Source organism: Anolis sagrei, chromosome 6 (genome assembly GCF_037176765.1).
Source record: "Anolis sagrei isolate rAnoSag1 chromosome 6, rAnoSag1.mat, whole genome shotgun sequence".
NCBI lineage: Eukaryota > Metazoa > Chordata > Lepidosauria > Squamata > Dactyloidae > Anolis > Anolis sagrei.
The window spans coordinates 15,773,499-15,791,287 of record NC_090026.1 but is presented as its reverse complement, the minus strand read 5'-3'; the positions used below and the strand labels follow the sequence as shown (position 1 = coordinate 15,791,287).

Here is a 17,789-nt window from a genome sequence, read left to right as displayed (position 1 = left end):
ACTACAACTCCCAAATAACAAAATCATAATTTTTTGAGTGATGGTCACTCCTTGAGTTGTGAGATGTTTTGTTGCCAAATTTGGTGTGATTTCGTTCAATGGTTCTTTTGTTTTTAAGGTACTCATTATGACCAGAGCATTTATAGAGATAGATAGAGATAGAGAGAGAGAGAGTGAGAGAGAGAGAGGAGAGAGAGAGGAGAGAGAGAGAGATGAGAGAGAGAGAGGAGAGAGAGATGAGAGAGAGAGAGATGAGAGAGATAGAGATATAGAGATGAGAGAGAGAGATGAGAGAGAGAGATGAGAGAGAGATAGAGAGAGAGATGAAAGAGAGAGATGAGAGAGAGATGAGAGAGGAGAGAGAGATGAGAGAGAGAGATGAGAGAGAGAGAGATGAGAGAGAGAGATGAGAGAGAGGGAGAGATGACAGAGAGAGATGAGAGAGAGAGAGATAGAGATATAGAGATGAGAGAGAGAGATGAGAGAGAGAGATGAGAGAGAGAGAGAGAGATGAGAGAGAGAGATGAGAGAGATAGAGAGAGATGAGAGAGAGAGATAGAGAGATGAGAGAGAGAGATGAGAGAGAGAGAGAGAGAGAGAGAGTAAAATGATAAAAGGTCTGGAGAACAAGCCCTATGAGGAGCGGCTTAAGGAGCTGGGCATGTTTAGCCTGAAGAAGAGAAGGCTGAGAGGGGATATGATAGCCATGTATAAATATGTGAGAGGAAGCCACAGGGAGAAGGGAGCAAGCTTGTTTTCTGCTTCCTTGGAGACTAGGACGCGGAACAATGGCTTCAAACTACAAGAGAGGAGATTCCATCTGAACATGAGGAAGAACTTCCTGACTGTGAGAGCCGTTCAGCAGTGGAACTCTCTGCCCCGGAGTGTGGTGGAGGCCTCTTCCTTGAAAGCGTTTAAACAGAGGTTGGATGGCCATCTGTCAGGGGTGATTTAAATGCAATATTCCTGCTTCTTGGCAGGGGGTTGGACTGGATGGCCCATGAGGTCTCTTCCAACTCTTTGATTCTATGAGAGAGAGAGATGAGAGAGAGAGAGATAGAGAGAGATAGAAGGTCCCCTGAGGCTATGTCATACTGGAACCTTTACTTCCCATCCCGCCTTCTTGCTTCCTTTTACGTCAATCAATAGCTGCCGCGTGGCACTGTGGGACGCGAGTCCTTTCCCCCTCGATGTTCTGTATAACTAATGGAGAATAGGCGGGGAAGAAACTACAGGGACCAGCAGGCACCGCGCCAAGATGGCGGCCCGCGAGGCCCTTCGGGATGTGTAGTCCCGGGCGCTGCTGAGTTGGAGAAGAAGGGCCTCCTTTTCGCCAAGATGGCGGCTCCGCCTTCGAAAGGCCCAGGGACCGGGAAGGGGCCTGGGAGCGGCTCCTTAGGCTCCTGCCTGGCCCAGCTGCACAAGGGCGTTGAGCCGGGCCTGGGCGAGGCTTTGCTGGCCCTCCGGACGCAGCACATCAAGGAGGCCGGAGGCATCGCCCGCTTCCGGGAGCGCGGGGGGCTGGCGCCGCTGCTGAGGGTCCTGGCCGGCGCCCCCCGGCCCCGCCGCACCCTCGACCTGGCCCTCAGCATCCTCGGCAACTGCTGCACCGAAGGCGGGAGCCGCGCCCGCGTCCGCCAGCTGGGAGGCATCCCGCCCCTCGGTGAGAGAGGAGAGAGGCAGGCCGCGCCGCTCAAGGCTGCGTTGAGGCCTAGCCTGGAAGGCCTGAGGAGGAGGAGGAGGGGTGGGGGAAGCCACTCTCAGGCCCCTAGAGCAGGCCTGGCCAAACTTGGGCCTCCAGGTGTTTAGGACTTCAACTCCCACAATTCCTAACATATTAGGAATTGTGGGAGTTGAAGTCCAAAACAGTGGAGGGCCCAAGTTGGCCCAGGCCTGCCCTAAATGAAGAGAGGAAAGCGGAATATTATTATTGATATCCATAATAATAATAATAATAATGCTCTTTCCTCTCTTCATATATGCCATACAGGGAGTAATAATAACACATGAAAAGAGGAAATTGGGAAAATAATTATTATTATAATATCGTCGAAGGCTTTCATGGCCGGAATCACTAGGTTGTTGTAGGTTTTTTTCGGGCTATATAGCCATGGTCTAGAGGCATTCTCTCCTGACGTTTCGCCTGCATCTATGGCAAGCATCCTTAGAGGTAGTGAGGTCTGTTGGAACAAGGAAAAAGGGTTTATATATCTGTGGAATGACCAGGGTGAGACAAAGGACTCTTGTCTGCTGACCACCTTTGGCCACATCATGAGGAGACAGCAAAGCCTAGACAATTATGCTGGGGAAAGTGGAAGGCAAAAGGAAGAGGGGCCGACCAAGGGCAAGATGGATGGATGGCATCCTGGAAGTGACTGGACTGACCTTGAAGGAGCTGGGGGTGGTGACGGCCGACAGGGAGCTCTGGCGTGGACTGGTCCATGAGGTCACGAAGAGTCGGAGACGACTGAACGAATGAACAACAACATATCTGTGGAATGACCAGGGTGAGACAAAGGTCTCTTGTCTGCTGGAGCTAGGTGTGAATGTTTCAACTGACCACCTTGATTAGCATACAATGGCCTGACTGTGCCTTGGGCAAACTTTTGTTGAGTGGTAATTAGATGTCCCTGCCCGCTTCCTCTCTGTTGTTGTGCTGTTGCAATTTTAGAGTTTTTAATACTGGTAGCCAGATCTGGCCATTGTATGCTAATCAAGGTGGTCAGTTGAAACATTCACACCTAGCCCCAGCAGAGAAGAGTCCTTTGTCTCACCCTGGTCATTCCACAGATATATAAACCCCTTTTTCCTAGTTCCAACAGACCTCACTACCTCTGAGGATGCTTGCCATAGGTGCAGGCGAAACATCAGGAGAGAATGCCTCTAGACCATGGCCCGAAAAAACCTACAACAACCCAGCTATTATAATATCGCTCTTTCCTCTCTTCATATAAGGCACCTGATATTATTCATCACAGATGTGCTAGACTAGGAGTAATAATAATACATGAAGAGAGGAAAGCAGGTTGATAATAATAACAATAACAATCCATAATAATAATAATAATAATAATAATAATAATAATAATAATCTTTCCTCTCTGTATATAGGGCACCTGAGACTCTTCATCACATATATGCCATATGGGAATAATACTACTCATGCATGAAGAGAGGAACGCAGGATATTAATAATAATAATAATAATAATAATAATACTCCTCTTTCTTATAGGGTACCCAAGGCTCTTCACAGATATCCCGTCTTGGGAGTAATAATAATACACGAAGAGAGGAAAGCAGGCTGATAATCATCATCATCATCATCATCATAGTAATAACAATAATAATAATAATATTACCTCTCTTCATATAGGGCACCTGAGACTCTTCATCACATATATACCATATGGGAATAATACTACTAATGCATGAAGAGAGGAAAGCAGGATATTAATAATAATAATCCTCTTTCCTCTCTTATAGGGTACCCAAGGCTCTTCATCACAGATATCCCATCTTGGGAGTTATAATAATAAATGAAGAGAAGAAAGCAGGCTTATAATAATAATCATCATCATAGTAATAACAATAATAATAATATTACCTCTCTTCATATAGGGCACCTGAGACTCTTCATCACATGCATGCCATATTGGGAATTATACTAGTAATGCATGAAGAGAGGAAAGCAGGATATTAATAATAATATTAATAATAATAATCCTCTTTCCTCTCTTATTGGGTACCCAAGGCTCTTCATCACAGATATCCCATATCGGGAGTAATAATAATACATGAAGAGAGGAAAGCAGGCTGATGATAATAACAATAACAATCCATCATAATAATAACAATAGTAATAATAATAATCTTCCCTCTCTATATATAGGGCACCTGAGACTCTTCATCACATATATGCCATATTGGGAATAATACTACTAATGCATGAAGAGAGGAAAGCAGGATATTAATAATAATAATAATAATAATAATAATAATAATCCTCTTTCTTATAGGGTACCCAAGGCTCTTCACAGATATCCCATCTTGGGAGTAATAATAATACATGAAGAGAAGAAAGCAGACTGATAATAATAATCATCATCATAGTAATAACAATAATAATAATCATATTACCTCTCTTCATATAGGGCACCTGAGACTCTTCATCACATACATGCCATATTGGGAATTATACTACTAATGCATGAAGAGAGGAAAGCAGGATATTAATAATAATATTAATAATAATAATCCTCTTTCCTCTCTTATAGGGTACCCAAGGCTCTTCATCACAGATATCCCATATCGGGAGTAATAATAATACATGAAGAGAGGAAAGCAGGCTTATGATAATAACAATAACAATCCATCATAATAATAACAATAGTAATAATAATCTTTCCTCTCTATATATAGGGCACCTGAGACTCTTCATCACATATATGCCATATGGGAATAATACTACTAATGCATGAAGAGAGGAAAACAGGATATTATTATTAATAATAATAATAATAATAATTCTCTTTCTTATAGGGTACCCAAGGCTCTTCATCACAGATATCCCATATCGGGAGTAATAATAATACATGAAGAGAGGAAAGCAGGCTGATAATAATAATCATCATCATAGTAATAACAATAATAATAATATTACCCCTCTTCATATAGGGCACCTGAGACTCTTCATCACATACATGCCATATTGGGAATAATACTACTAATGCATGAAGAGAGGAAAGCAGGATATTAATAATAATATTAATAATAATAATCCTCTTTCCTCTCTTATAGGGTACCCAAGGCTCTTCATCACAGATATCCCATATCGGGAGTAATAATAATACATGAAGAGAGGAAAGCAGGCTGATGATGATAATAATAATAAATTATAATAATATTAATAATACTATTTATCACAGATATGCCATATTGGGAGTAATACTAATAATACATGAAGTGAGGAAATCAGGATATTAATAATAAAAATAATAATCCTCTTCTTATAGGGTACCCAAAGCTCTACATCACAGATATGCCACACTGGGAGTAATACTAATAATACAGGAGACAAAAGTTGGTAATATTATTAGTACACTTTAGTACAAAAGAAAACCAATGGGATAGGAGACAGAGGTCTTCAGAGTTTGTCAAGGACGCCTTTCATGTCTTGGCAAGAGGTAGGGTCCCACTACTTATATATTGGAGCAGCATAGCTGTGTGTCACTGTTGTTGGGTGCCATGAAGTCATTTCCTGCTTATGGCAACCCTGTCATGTGGTTTTCTGAGTCTGAGAATATGTGACTCATCTATGGTCACCCGGAGGGTTTTCATGGCTGAGCAGGAAGTCAAACCCTGGCCTTCTGTGTCATGTTCAGGCTTCTTATTCAGAAATGAAGGCCAAGGACAAAAATGGTGTCTCCCAGATGTTTTGACATCACTTTGACTACCGTGACTTGATGCACGGCAATGTTCTACCATGCAAATGCACCCCTAGACAGGGTTTGGCAATCTGTAACAGTCACATCTGACCCTTTTGGAGATTGTGAGCTCTGTGCTGCATCAAGCCACATTTCTCAACTTTGGAAGTACCAAGAATCTCCGGTTTGATTCATGACTGTTTAAATAGGGTATGTGTGATATGCAGCCTCATCTCCTCAGGGTTGCAGCCGAGGAATATGTCTCAGCTTGTCATAATTTGCTTTCTGCTATTTCTACAGTTGGCACGCCACCTGTCTATTAATGTGTAAATGCCAGTAGCTCATCTTTAAAACAGAGTGAAGGAGAATGAGGCAAGTGACAGGAGATAAGTATCTCTTAGGAGTTTCCTTTTGACCTTCCTGGTTCCTCATTGAGGACAGACCATTTTTAGGAGCTTTTAACAGGGTGTGAGAGAGTATGCACACTATATTTTTATTCTTCTGGTTTTAAAAAAAAGCTTTTACAGTTGCGTTCAAATAGGATAGCTTCCTTAATTGTATAGTTTTATTCTAATCTATGCTGTAATACTCTCTGGGCCCTAAACTGGGTGAAAACTTTGTTTTTTCTTTCTCAGGGAGGTTGGTGATAGTCTTAAAAGCTTAGAACTGTACTGATTCACCCTTAGGCAAGACCTCACATGTTATGTGTAACAAGGAAGCAAAATGTATGCAGTCTGTCGGCACTGTGAAAGAGACTTAAAGCTTCTCCCATGAATAAACTATTATCATATAGCAGATACTGGGCTCTTTGGCATATCAAGTGATGCGTTTTGGCACGAAGGCTTGTGGTTTATATTCGTTGGAACAGATTTGATGGTAGCGGTGTCTGGAAATCATACTTCAGATGATGTTCTGTCTGAAGAAGCTTCCCTCACTCCAGTTGTTGGTTTTTTTTGTCAAAGAGATAGAGTTAAGAATCTATCTCTATTGTTTATAATTGTAAAAGACTCACACAGCCACCACTCTGGAAGCCATTCATGCTTTTACAGCTGGATTATTCCCCCTTTCCCATTCTGTGTATTTATAGTTGCTATCCTGAAATCGCTTGCTGTGGAAAGTATCCAGAACCGAACAGCACGGGCTCTCGGCAACTTGGCTGTCGATTCGGAGAACTGCCAAGCCATCCACGAAGCAGGTTAAATGTGGAAGGGTGCATTGGGGTGGTGAAGGGAGGGGGTGTGGTTGGAAGGTTAGTTATGTTACAACTGAGTGTACTATTTCAGGTTCATTATCACCATTACAGTTGCCACCTTCTATTTTTCCCACGTTCCCTCCAAGATTGGGACTCAAGGTGGCTTACAATGATTACAATGTACAGCATGACTCCTGTATCTGCAGGGATATATTTCCAGATTTTGCATGCATAAGTGAAATTTGCATAATAACAAACAATTGAAATGAAGGACTGCTGGCTCAAGAATACTACAGTGTTGTGCTGGAGGATCTAGAAACTGCCTAGAGAAGCCATATTTTGTTAGACATAGAGAAATGAAACTGGATATCAGTCTTGCAGATACAGAGGTCATAATACAGTTAAAAACATGAAAAGCCAACAGTTTAGAAGAATTTAATTATTACCTGTATTAAAACAATTTGAATGGCACACTTTCAAAATATAACAGCTATTAAATCAGTACAGTTTAAAACAGAATAGAATCTTTACAGACTTTTCCTTAGTAGACTTTCCTTTGAAAAGGCTGTCTGAATAAAAAGGCTTCGCCTGCTGATGGAAGGACACCAAGGAACATTCAAAACTTCCTACAGAGGGAATTCCAGAGTCTAGGGCAGCCATGGACAACTGTGCCTATTTATTTGTTGTGTCAGGACAACTGTGCCTGTCACGGTGGGACTGAAATAAGGCCTCCCCTGCAGATTAAAGGGCTCAGGCAAACGAATGGGGGAAACTACAGCCTATCTTTTAGTCTGGATCTAAGTTTTATTAGGCTTTGTTAGTCACCACTAATAATTAGAATTCTGCCTTGAAATAGATCGGCAGCTATTGGAGTTGTTGAAGAAGGAGAGTTGTGTGATCCCAGTTAACAGTCTGGCTACAGCTCTTTATATCAACTAAAATTTACAAACATTCTTCAGAGTCAGTCTCTCCTAGAGTGCATTACAGTACTCTAAACAGGATGCAATTAAGGCATGTGTTTCAGTGGTCAGATCAGGCATCCTTTATATATACATAGAGGACTTGTGTAATAAGCCTTTTTATTAATCTGAAAACAAGAGGGGTGACAACTATTTCCATTCTCCTTTCTTTAAAGAGAAAATAGTGTTCTTTTTCTCTTCAATCACTAGAATCAGGTAGTTACCCTTATCTGGGTGGCTGGTAGTGACATTTTTCTTTCGAATGCTTCATTGTACACAAGCATTCTTTCATGCAGAAAAGGATTTAAAATACTATGTATAAAATAATATATACTTTATCCACAAAAAGTATATATGTAAAAATAAATGAATTTCATGTTTAGACTTGGGGCCTCATCTTCATGATATCAACGTATATATATGCAAGTATTTTAAAATCCATTAAGAAATCCAAAATACCTGGCAGCTGATGGATGGCCCTGGCATTTTGTCTTGACAAAAAACTGGCAACAATTACATCTCCTAACAGTTGTTTTCCTCTTGGATCCCACCCCCTGTCTCTCCCTTGCAGGTGCTGTGCCCCCACTTGTCCAAGTCCTCACTACCTCCCAGGACAGCGAGTGTTTGCAGAGTGCCATCAGGGCGGTGCGATACCTGGCTGACACTCCTGCCCATCGCCTGGTCTTGGCCCAGCAGGGAGCAGTCCGCCCCATTGCTGAACGCTTGGCTTCCTCCCTCGATGATGCTGCTCTGGTGGCAGCAGCGGTGCGCGCCCTCCTTGAGCTCACCAAGGGTTGCAGCCGGGATTGCGCTCAGCAGCTAAGCCTAGGCGGAGGGATCCCAGTCCTTGTGGCTTTGGCCAGCCATGACAAACGGCCTGTGCGGGAATCTGCCCTCTTGGCCCTCGCCAATCTTTGTCTGCAGGGGATGCTGAGGCCAGTGATCGGCAATGCCGGAGGGGTGGAAGTGCTGGTTGGGGAAATCCGCCGCCGAAAGGAAGCAGGAGCACCTGGGGCCTACCTCTATCCTCTGGTGAAAGCTCTCTGCCTGCTCTGCCGGGAGGCTGTCAACAGAAGCCGGGTCCGTGAAGCTGGGGGGTTAGAGCTGCTGCTATCCCTGCTGCGGGACCGGTGCCAGAGTTCCTCCCATGCCCGTGTGGTAGTGGCCTTTGTGGCCTTCTTCTATGATGAAGAGGCCCTGGAAGTGCTGCAGGCTGGGGGGCTGGTGCCCTTGCTGGTAGGACAGCTGGCAGTGTTGGGCCAGTTGAGAGGACAGGTGCGAGAGGAGGAAGAGGATGAGGAACAGGAAGATGAGAGAGACGCAGCTTCTTTTGACTTCCCTGTAGAGGGGCGACGTGGGGAGCAGGCCACGCCTGGGGCAGAATCCTCCAGCTTTCAGAGCCTCAGGTAAATGGTTTCTTGAGCAGGGTGCCTTCCTTTCTTGGAGAGTGTCCATAAAAGAACAGCTGGGAATTGAGATCCAAACATCTGGAGGGACATCAGAAAAAGATGGGATGTTTGAAAACATGCTGGTGGAAAGCTTTGCATTTGATGTAATCTGTAGTTATTCAATGTCTAGGATGTGGAAATATTGTACAAGTAATAAAAAAAGAGAATGAGAACCATTCTGTGCTGTCTGAGGAATTCTGGACGTTATAGTCCCGAAAAGGAACTTTTTCAAGCAGTAGTCTCACTCCAAACTTCCTACCATCACTTTAAAACAGTGGTTGCCAACCTGTGGTCCATGGACCACCAGAGGTCTGCAAGAACTAAATTATGGTCCGCAGCCTCACCATTACTACACCATTGCAATGAGAGCGACTGGTCTCACAAAACCCTCTTATAGTTCTGAGGCTTATTAAATATGGTTTTCTGTGGACGAGCAGATGGTGACTACTGGATGGCATGTGTTCTGTATCAGAAACTAGAGCTGATGTGGTCTATCCAATGCAGTTTTCTGAATCAGCACCCCAAATAACCAAACCGAATCTAAAGTTGACCAAAAACAGATTCATAACCCTTTTGGTACTAATTTTAGAGAGTGGTCCCTGGTCAAAAAAAGGAACAGTAAGGAATGAATGCAACATACGTAATGAATCTTTATCTGTATTTTTCTGTATTCTCTCTTTCTAATGCAGATCTTGGCTTATTTCTGAAGGCTATATAGCTAGTCCAGTAGACCTTTCCCCTCAATGGTCTCCTGATACCACCCTTTCCGAGCTGGATGCTCCAGGATGTGCCAGTCCAAATCAAGAACTGCAAGATGAGGCCCTGGGACCCTGTCATGCTCCCTCTGATGTAAAAACCCAGTCAAGGGCAGAATCTCCTGATTTTTTAAACTCAACATTATTGGATTTGCCTCTTGTGGAGCAGCCAGATACTGCTGAAACATTAAACCCAGCAGAGGGGGAGGGAATACAACCAGAGCAGAGTTCATGCCCAGAAGCATCTCTTATGTTGGATATACCTGATGGTCTCTATTCAGAACCAGTGGCAGAGATGCCAGATTTAGATGGGACCAAAGAAGAAGATGCAAGTGGGACCAAGGAACAGCAGCAGGGACTAATAGAGAAATCACCAGTGAAGAATAAAGAAGATGGATTCCAAGAAGAGAATCAGTCACCATGTTCATTGTCTTTAGTGGTGACACCAGATTTGGTGGTGATAAATTCAGCCATAGGAGATATAAAGAAGTCCACTGAAATTGCCTTGGTAATAGACCAGAATGAGCTTGGGTCCAGTAATGTGCACTCAGTCCCTATGGTATCTGCTCCAAGGAAGGATGACCAAAACCAGCTGTTGCCCAAAGCTGCTGCCAGACCAGCAGCTGCAGAGGAGACTTCTTTGATCCCCCAGCGGTCAACTCTGCAGAATCTTCCAGGCTCTCCTGATGAGTGCAGGACACCTACCACTTGCTGGAAACGTCGTGCTAAGTTTCGGTCAACACCTGAGCAAGTGACGCCTCCCCAAGTATCACGTCCTGTTGGCGAAAACTCGTCCCCCTTGCTTTCCTTGGCCCTCCCGCTCTCTTTGTCTCATTATGTGGGTGACAGAGAGCTCCAGGCTCCCGAAGCCCCAGCCTTGCTGCTCCTCTCCCGATTTTCTCAAGTTGAAGATCCCAGTCGCAGTTTGGTTACGCCGACCACACTGAAAGGGTTGCTGCGCTATGTGACTGGGAGCCCAGCCCCTTCATCTCGCTGTCTACGGCTGCTGCATCGCCTCACCTGCAACCCAGCCTGCCTGGAAGCCTTTGTTCGTTCCTACGGGCCCTCTCTCATCCGCTCCTGGTTGATACTTGGGGTGTCCCCTGAGCAGGCTGCTTCTGTCGTTGCTGCTGAACAAGAAGCAGACGAACCAGGAAACCAAGATTCTGAACAGCGTGATACCAAAAGATTCAGGGAACTTGGTATGTGTTTTGTCAGTCAAGCCTGTGGGCTGAGATAAGTGTGAGCAACTTCCCCAGCCCCAAAAGCCGCATGGGATCAATTCTAGACTCCATCGGGGGATGCTTTTGTTACTGCTGGAAGTCTAGTAATGCCTGGAGTGGCTTCCTCTGATGCAGTTTGGAGAAGGGATGGATAGATTGAGAACCTATGGCAGGGAGAGAGAGCAGCATGGGAGGCAATCAAGAAGGAGCGGATATAATAATAATATAGTGTATTTATATTCCGCCCTATCTCCCCAAGGGGACTCAGGATGAATTACAGTACACATATACAGCAAACATTCAATGCCATTATACAGTTAACAAAGACAGGCAGTACGTAAACAGAGGTAAAGGCTCCCCATGAAGAGATATGAAGTGTAACATGAAGGAAAGTGGAGTGGGTGGCAAACATTTATTTATTTATGGCATTTATATGCCGCCCTTCTCACCCCGAAGGGGACTCAGAGCGGCTCACAAGATATATGTACATACAATATATTATATTATTAGCATAGTACAATATCGGTATTAAATATTACTATATTGTTATATACCATTATATTGTAATATTGTTAATAATATTACATGTAATATAAATATATAATTAAAATATATTATTAGTATTATATATTGTATTACATTATAATATTATAATTATTACATTTATATACAATATATTATATTATTAGCATAGCACAGGAGACAAGATGGGACTGTCCCCTGCCCCCCCCCCTTCATTCTGGTCCAGAGCAGCAGTTGGTCCTGGGAGGTGGGAGGGCAACTGATGCTTCACTGTGTTTGAAGAAGGGAAGTGAGGAACTTAACTGGGGGTTTCAGGAGAGCAGATTGGATTTCATAGTGGAAGTGAGCAACCAAAATGCCCTTTGGGCTGCATGCAGCCTATAGCCGATGGATTGCCAACTGTAGCATCTTTAGGTGTAAGACTGAACTCAATATTTATCTGGGTTCCATGACCTAGGAAGTGCTCCTCTTCCTGGATCTCTTCTTGTCTTAGTGGTCAGTATTGGTAGGTTCTTCAACCCTTAGGAAGCTAATGGTTCCAGTTTGAATTAATGATTCTTGCTTTCTCGTCCCCACACCAGGATGTGGTGTTATTCAGGGTTCAGTAAACCTCAGAACCACTTCTTCGTGCTGTGGCTTAGCAATATATAGAACATCTGAAGTAGATGTGAGTAACGGGTATTAAAGCTCTTGTGATAAGAAAAAGTCTAACAGGGTGGTGTGATGTATGGTCCTCAGGAGAGGTAGCCTTCCTCTTTCAGAGTTGGAATAAATACCCGCTCCAGTTGGGAGGGCAGTGTGCTGAGTGCTGTTTCTGACACATTGCTGTCCTCTCCCCTTTCCTTCCAGGAGAGACCCTACTGATGAACCTTTGTGTACAGGCAGACTCCCCCTTCGGTGTGGGTGTCCTCACTCATATGCTGCTTTCGGGCTCTGAATCAGACCAGGTGGCCTGTGCCCTTGCTCTTCCACTTATCTGCAGGTAAGTGTGATGCTCCTCCAAGGACCATAGGCTGGGAAGGGGCTCCTATTACTGCCGAAATAGTGACAGAGATTCTGAGTGAGAGACTCTATCATGGCTTTAATCATGCCTAAGTTCACACTGCTGGGCTGGGGAGCAGCAAAACTGCATGCAAATATTTACTCACCACCCTCACATATACCAAATGGTCCACAAAGGTTAAGGATGGACTAGACCTGGGGTAGGTGCATTTGATGGGACTGGTAGCCAACATCTATTCCCACCCCCCACCCATGACTACATCACTGCTGGTAATGGAAACGGTTGGAAGACATCTTTCTGATTCCTTTGCATTTTAAAAAATGGATATAAATTAAAAGCTCAAATCTTAAATAATAATTTTGATAACTATTCCACAATTACAAATACTAAATCAACATCTCATCCATCAGCTATCATATTTTTAAAAAATGAGGTAGATATTATCTTTTAGAGACATTCAAATATTGTTAAAATATTGTTAATATCTATCTATATATTGATTCTATCTATAAATTGCCTTGTGGTGTAGCCCATATGGTTGATAAGGAGTCATCGTCTTTTTGTTATATTCAGGTATATACGGGTAATTGAAACTCAGCATGTTTATGTATATCAGGGATTCTCAGTATTCTGTTATTGTATTTCCCCAGATCTTGGGTTTCTTTTGTTAGTAAAGATAAATGAATTGAAAATACATTGCCAAGTTTCACAATTGTCAGACTTCGAGGATCCTAATGTAAGAACATGGAAAAGAATATTTAACTTGAGCACAACTTTAAATTTTAAATTCTAAGTTTTGAACAAATCTTCAAATCTAGTTCATTTCATTATCTTATTATGACTATATTTCCTTCCATTTGTAAAACTGAATGCATGCAGTTTCCCCAAATGCTTTCTTTTTGATCAAAATGAGTGTGTTAAAAGAAACAGAATACCTTTTGGAGACTTCCTGGACTATGATGTACCATCTATATAAATAAAAATGTAATGCTTGTTTGTGGGATTAACATAATTAAAAAACCACTGAACAAATTGACACCAAATTTGGACACAATACACCAATCCAGCCAACGAGTGTCCATCACTCATAAAAACATTGAAAAACACAGCAGAAGAGACTTAAAAAGCCAAAAACAAAAAAACCCATTACAACGCATGCGCAAAACCACATATATACATGCAAACACACATACACAAATATATACATACACATATATGCATATATACACACAAAACACATATACACAAAGGGGGAAGGAAGGAAGGATAGAAAGAGGGAAGGGAGGAAGGAAGGAGAGAAGGAAATAAAGTGAAAGAAGAACGGAAAGAGAGGGAAGGAAGGAGAGAAGGAACAAAAGAGGGAAGGAAGGAAAGAGAGAAGGAAGGATGAAACCAAATAGCAAAGGAAGGGAGGAAAGAAACAGGTGGAGAAGGAAGATAGAAAAAGGGAAAGAAGAAGGAAAAGGAAAAGAGGGAAGGAAGGAGAGAAAGAAAGGAAAGAAAGAGGGACGGAAAGTTTGGCCACAGTCATTCATAAAAATACTGAAAAGTACAGCGGAATAGACTTAAAAAGCCAAAAAAATACATTACAACACATGCACATAACCACATAAATACACATATACACAAAAATATAAAAATACACACATATACACACGAAAAACACATATACACAGACTGGGCAAGAGCAACGCGAGGCAGGGGACGTCTAGTTTTTAATAAAAAGTGTGATATGTAGGAGGGTTTTGCTTATTCTTAAAAAAAGATGAGAGAAATCTCAAATAGTATTTCACAGACTGTAGAACTGTGGCACTCACTTCCAGAAGGTGGCCACCAGCTTGAGCATATTTTAAAGGCATTGAGATAAATTCACAGAGGATAAAGCTATTGCTGCCCCCGAATCATTCTATCTTTGATATCAGAAGCAGTGTGCCTTTTAACCAATCTCAGTTGCTGAGAATTACAAGTGGGAGGGTGTTTAATCTTTGTGATTGCGGGCTTTCCCGAAATCTATACTGAGCCCCACTGGAGACAGAATGCCGAACTAGATAAGCTTTAGGTCTAATTCAACTTGGTTTTTATATTTTTGAAAGATCCACAAATAGTATGTGGAGATACTGGGAAGAAATTGTGTATTACTGCTGGGATTGAGCAATTATATGGTTCTGAGAAATTTAGGGGGAAATGAACATATGGTTATTTATTTATTTATCGTATTTCTATCCTGCCCTATCTCACCACAAGGGCTTACAACTTGGCACAATTTGATGCCACATCAAAACATAAACATAACAGATTATAAATACATTAAGCATAAAAAAATCACATATAAATACAATTAAAACTTAATGTAAAACAGCAGTTAAAACAACCAGAGTCCACGAGTCATTCCAAATACATTCACATTGATTCCCAGCTATCTGTTGCCTTGTAGCTAGTTTCCGAACGCCTGGTTCCAAAGCCTGGATTTTGTTTTCTAAATGCCAGGAGGGAGGAGGCTGAGCTCCCATCACTAGGAAGGGATTTCCACAGTCAAGGAGCCACCACTGAGAAGGCGCTGACTCTTGCCTCACTAGCCGCACCTGTGAAGGAGGTGGGACCGAGAGCAGGGCCTCCCCAGAAGATCTTAATATCCAACCTTGTTAATAGAATTACATTCATGTTGGCCTAAATTTTGAAGAGACTTCCTTAAAAGCCAAGGGTGTGACGCTTTTCTTTTCTTGCCACAGGAAGGATTCCCTTTGCCGGAAACTGCTGCTGGACCTCTCTGGCCTGCGCCTCTTTCTAGGAGCCCTGGGGCGAGAACCAGATCCAGTTTTTATCTTCTATGCATCTGATTCCCTCTCCCTCCTCCTGAGGGCCCCATCCCAAAGTCCTGCCTGGGTCTCATCTCCCGCCCTGAAGCGGCCCCGCCTGGATTCCCCACTGCCCTGCTCTTATTCCCTCCTCACAGAGGAAGGCAGGGCTGACTTACATTTCCAGCTCGATTCTGGTCTCACGGTGCCGGCCTCACGCCAGGCCATCAGTGAAGCCTCTGAAGTCTTCCACGCCATGCTGAGCGGAGGGTTCGCTGAGTCAAACCGCAACACAGTGACACTTCACGGGGTGGCAGCAGAACCGTTCCTTGCTCTTACGCACTTCCTCCACGGCTGCCGTGGCAAACCCTGCCCGGTGTTAGGTGTGCCGTTCCCTCTCTCTTTGGCTGAGGGGATTTTCACAGTCGCCGAACAGTATCTCCTTCCAGGACTGCAGTCTCTTGTGGATGATGCATTGTGCCGGGACTTTATGCGCCTGGGGACTCTAGGTGAAGTTTACCATTTGGCTGAACAACAGAATCGTCCCCACCTTCTCCGGCGGTGTATCAACTACACCATTCAGGAGGTTTCAGACCCATTCTGTCGAGCCGCTGGCTTAGCTGAGCTGCTCCGATCAGCTGGTGACCTGACTGGGTTGTCTGAGGAGCTGCTCCAGGTGGTAGTGGAGTCCCCATGGGGCTCTGGTTCCGAGAGTTAGCTGGGTTGACAGATTCATGAATATACATGCACTCTGTCCTGTCTTCCCCCGGCTAGCTGCTCGCTGGCAAGTACCAGTGTGGTAATGTGACACATCAACACAACGCCAGCCTGAATGTTGGGAGAATAAATGGAATAGTGCTTAAAGAAACAGTAGTGTGGGTCAGGTGATGGACACCACAGGGATTAATCTGTGGGGAGGATCATATAGCAATAAGCATCCTTTGAAAAGGTTGTATGTCTATGCAGTAGTAGGAACAGAACATGACCGAGCTACTTTTTTGGACTACAACTCCTAGATCCTTCAAGCCATGCCAGTTGAGATTCTGAGTATTATCCCCCACCCCCAAATATAATATTTCTAAACTTTGAGTAGAGGTCACTGTTTAGGGGATAGAACAAGACAGAGAAGATGCAGGACTGACTACAGGAGGGGCAGAGGAAGTGGATGTTGAATGGTGGCTTCAGGTTCTCATCTGAAGTAGCAAATGCTCTATGGGGTGAGGAGGGAAAAAAATATTCCTAGGAAGAATTATAAAAAAAATCCAACCCCATTTTTAATGAAATTGGCATTTAAAAAGTCCCCCTTCCTGGTTTGTAGCATGCCAGGAAAGGACCTCGTTTTGGAAATACAACACGTACATGAGTCCTCGCAGCAGATATTCCAGGAGTGACTATCACTTGTAGCTAATAGATTGGGAAAACTTCTTAGTGGCTTTTAGGAAGAGCCATGATGTGGAAAACCGCAGGAAGCAGAGTCTTGTGGGTCGGAGGGGCAAGGCTGAAGGTATTCAGGGTGTCACCGTACTACTGAAAATCACCTGCTGCGTTGCTTCCCTCAGGTGTGTTAAAGCAAGAAAATGTCAGAAGGAATCTTTCTAAGAGATTCTCAAATGAGTAGAGGGGGCTTGACCTAGTCATCCCTCTGGGGCTGTAAAACATGTAAGTGATTATAAATAAGAGAAATACAGATGATAAAGAGGTGCTAAACTGTCTGTGGATTTGTTTTATGTCTGTCACTCAAGAAATGGGAACTTTTGGCATCTTACAGGGCGAGAATGAACAGAAATGGGTTGTCTGCAAAATGGAGCATCCTGCTGTCATTTAGAGGCAAACTTTCTAAACATCATAGAATCAGAGAGTTGGAAGAGACCTCATGGGCCATCCAGTCCAACCCCCTGCCCAGAAGCAGGAATATTGTATTCAAAGCACCCCTGACAGATGGCCATCTAGCCTCTGTTTAAAAGCTTCCAAAGAAGGAGCCTCCACCACACTCTGGGGCAGAGAGTTCCACTGCTGAACAGCTCTCACAGTCAGGAAGTTCTTCCTAATGTTCAGATGGAATCTCCTTTCTTGTAGTTTGAAGCCATTGTTCCGCGTCCTAGTCTCCAGGGAAGCAGAAAACAAGCTTGCTCCCTCCTCCCTGTGGTTTCCTTTCACATATTTATACATGGCTAGTCATATCTCCTCTCAGCCTTCTCTTCTTCAGGCTAAACATGCCCAGCTCTTTAAGCCGCTCCTCATAGGGCTTGTTCTCCAGATCCTTGATCATTTTAGTCTCCCTCCTCAGAACACATTCCAGCTTGTCAATATCTCTCTTGAATTGTGGTGCCCAGAATTGGACGCAATATTCCAGGTGTGGTCTAACCAAGGCTGAATAGAGGAGTAGCATGACTTCCCTAGATCTAGACACTATGCTCCTATTGATGCTGGCCAAAATCCCATTGGCTTTTTTTGCCGCTACATGACA

General features: G+C 43.6%; 1 protein-coding gene across 2 annotated transcripts; it reads left to right on the top strand.

The window, feature by feature from the left end:
* The first annotated feature begins 1,293 nt into the window (after positions 1-1,293).
* On the top strand, positions 1,294-17,034 carry ARMC5 (armadillo repeat containing 5). Of its 2 annotated transcripts, none has more exons than XM_060780202.2 (6): positions 1,294-1,663; positions 6,513-6,620; positions 8,148-8,982; positions 9,714-10,981; positions 12,374-12,510; positions 15,261-15,343. In XM_060780202.2, the coding sequence occupies exons 1-5, from the start codon at positions 1,339-1,341 to the stop codon at positions 12,508-12,510; spliced, it is 2,673 nt and encodes an 890-aa protein (XP_060636185.2). In that variant the 5' UTR covers positions 1,294-1,338; the 3' UTR covers positions 15,261-15,343. The 2 variants fall into 2 exon arrangements, with proteins under 2 accessions (XP_060636185.2, XP_060636184.2); XM_060780201.2 differs by having other exon boundaries at positions 1,295-1,663; positions 12,374-12,506; positions 15,257-17,034.
* Positions 17,035-17,789: the final 755 nt, after the last annotated feature.

Excerpts from the sequence above, each read along its gene's own strand:
- ARMC5 (XM_060780201.2), top strand. The coding sequence starts at position 1,339 with ATGGCGGCTCCGCCTTCGAAAGGCCCAGGGACCGGGAAGGGGCCTGGG. Across the intron at positions 6,621-8,147 it reads CCAAGCCATCCACGAAGCAG|GTGCTGTGCCCCCACTTGTC; the intron begins GTTAAATGTGGA and ends TCTCCCTTGCAG. Across the intron at positions 12,507-15,256 it reads GCTCTTCCACTTATCTGCAG|GAAGGATTCCCTTTGCCGGA; the intron begins GTAAGTGTGATG and ends TTCTTGCCACAG.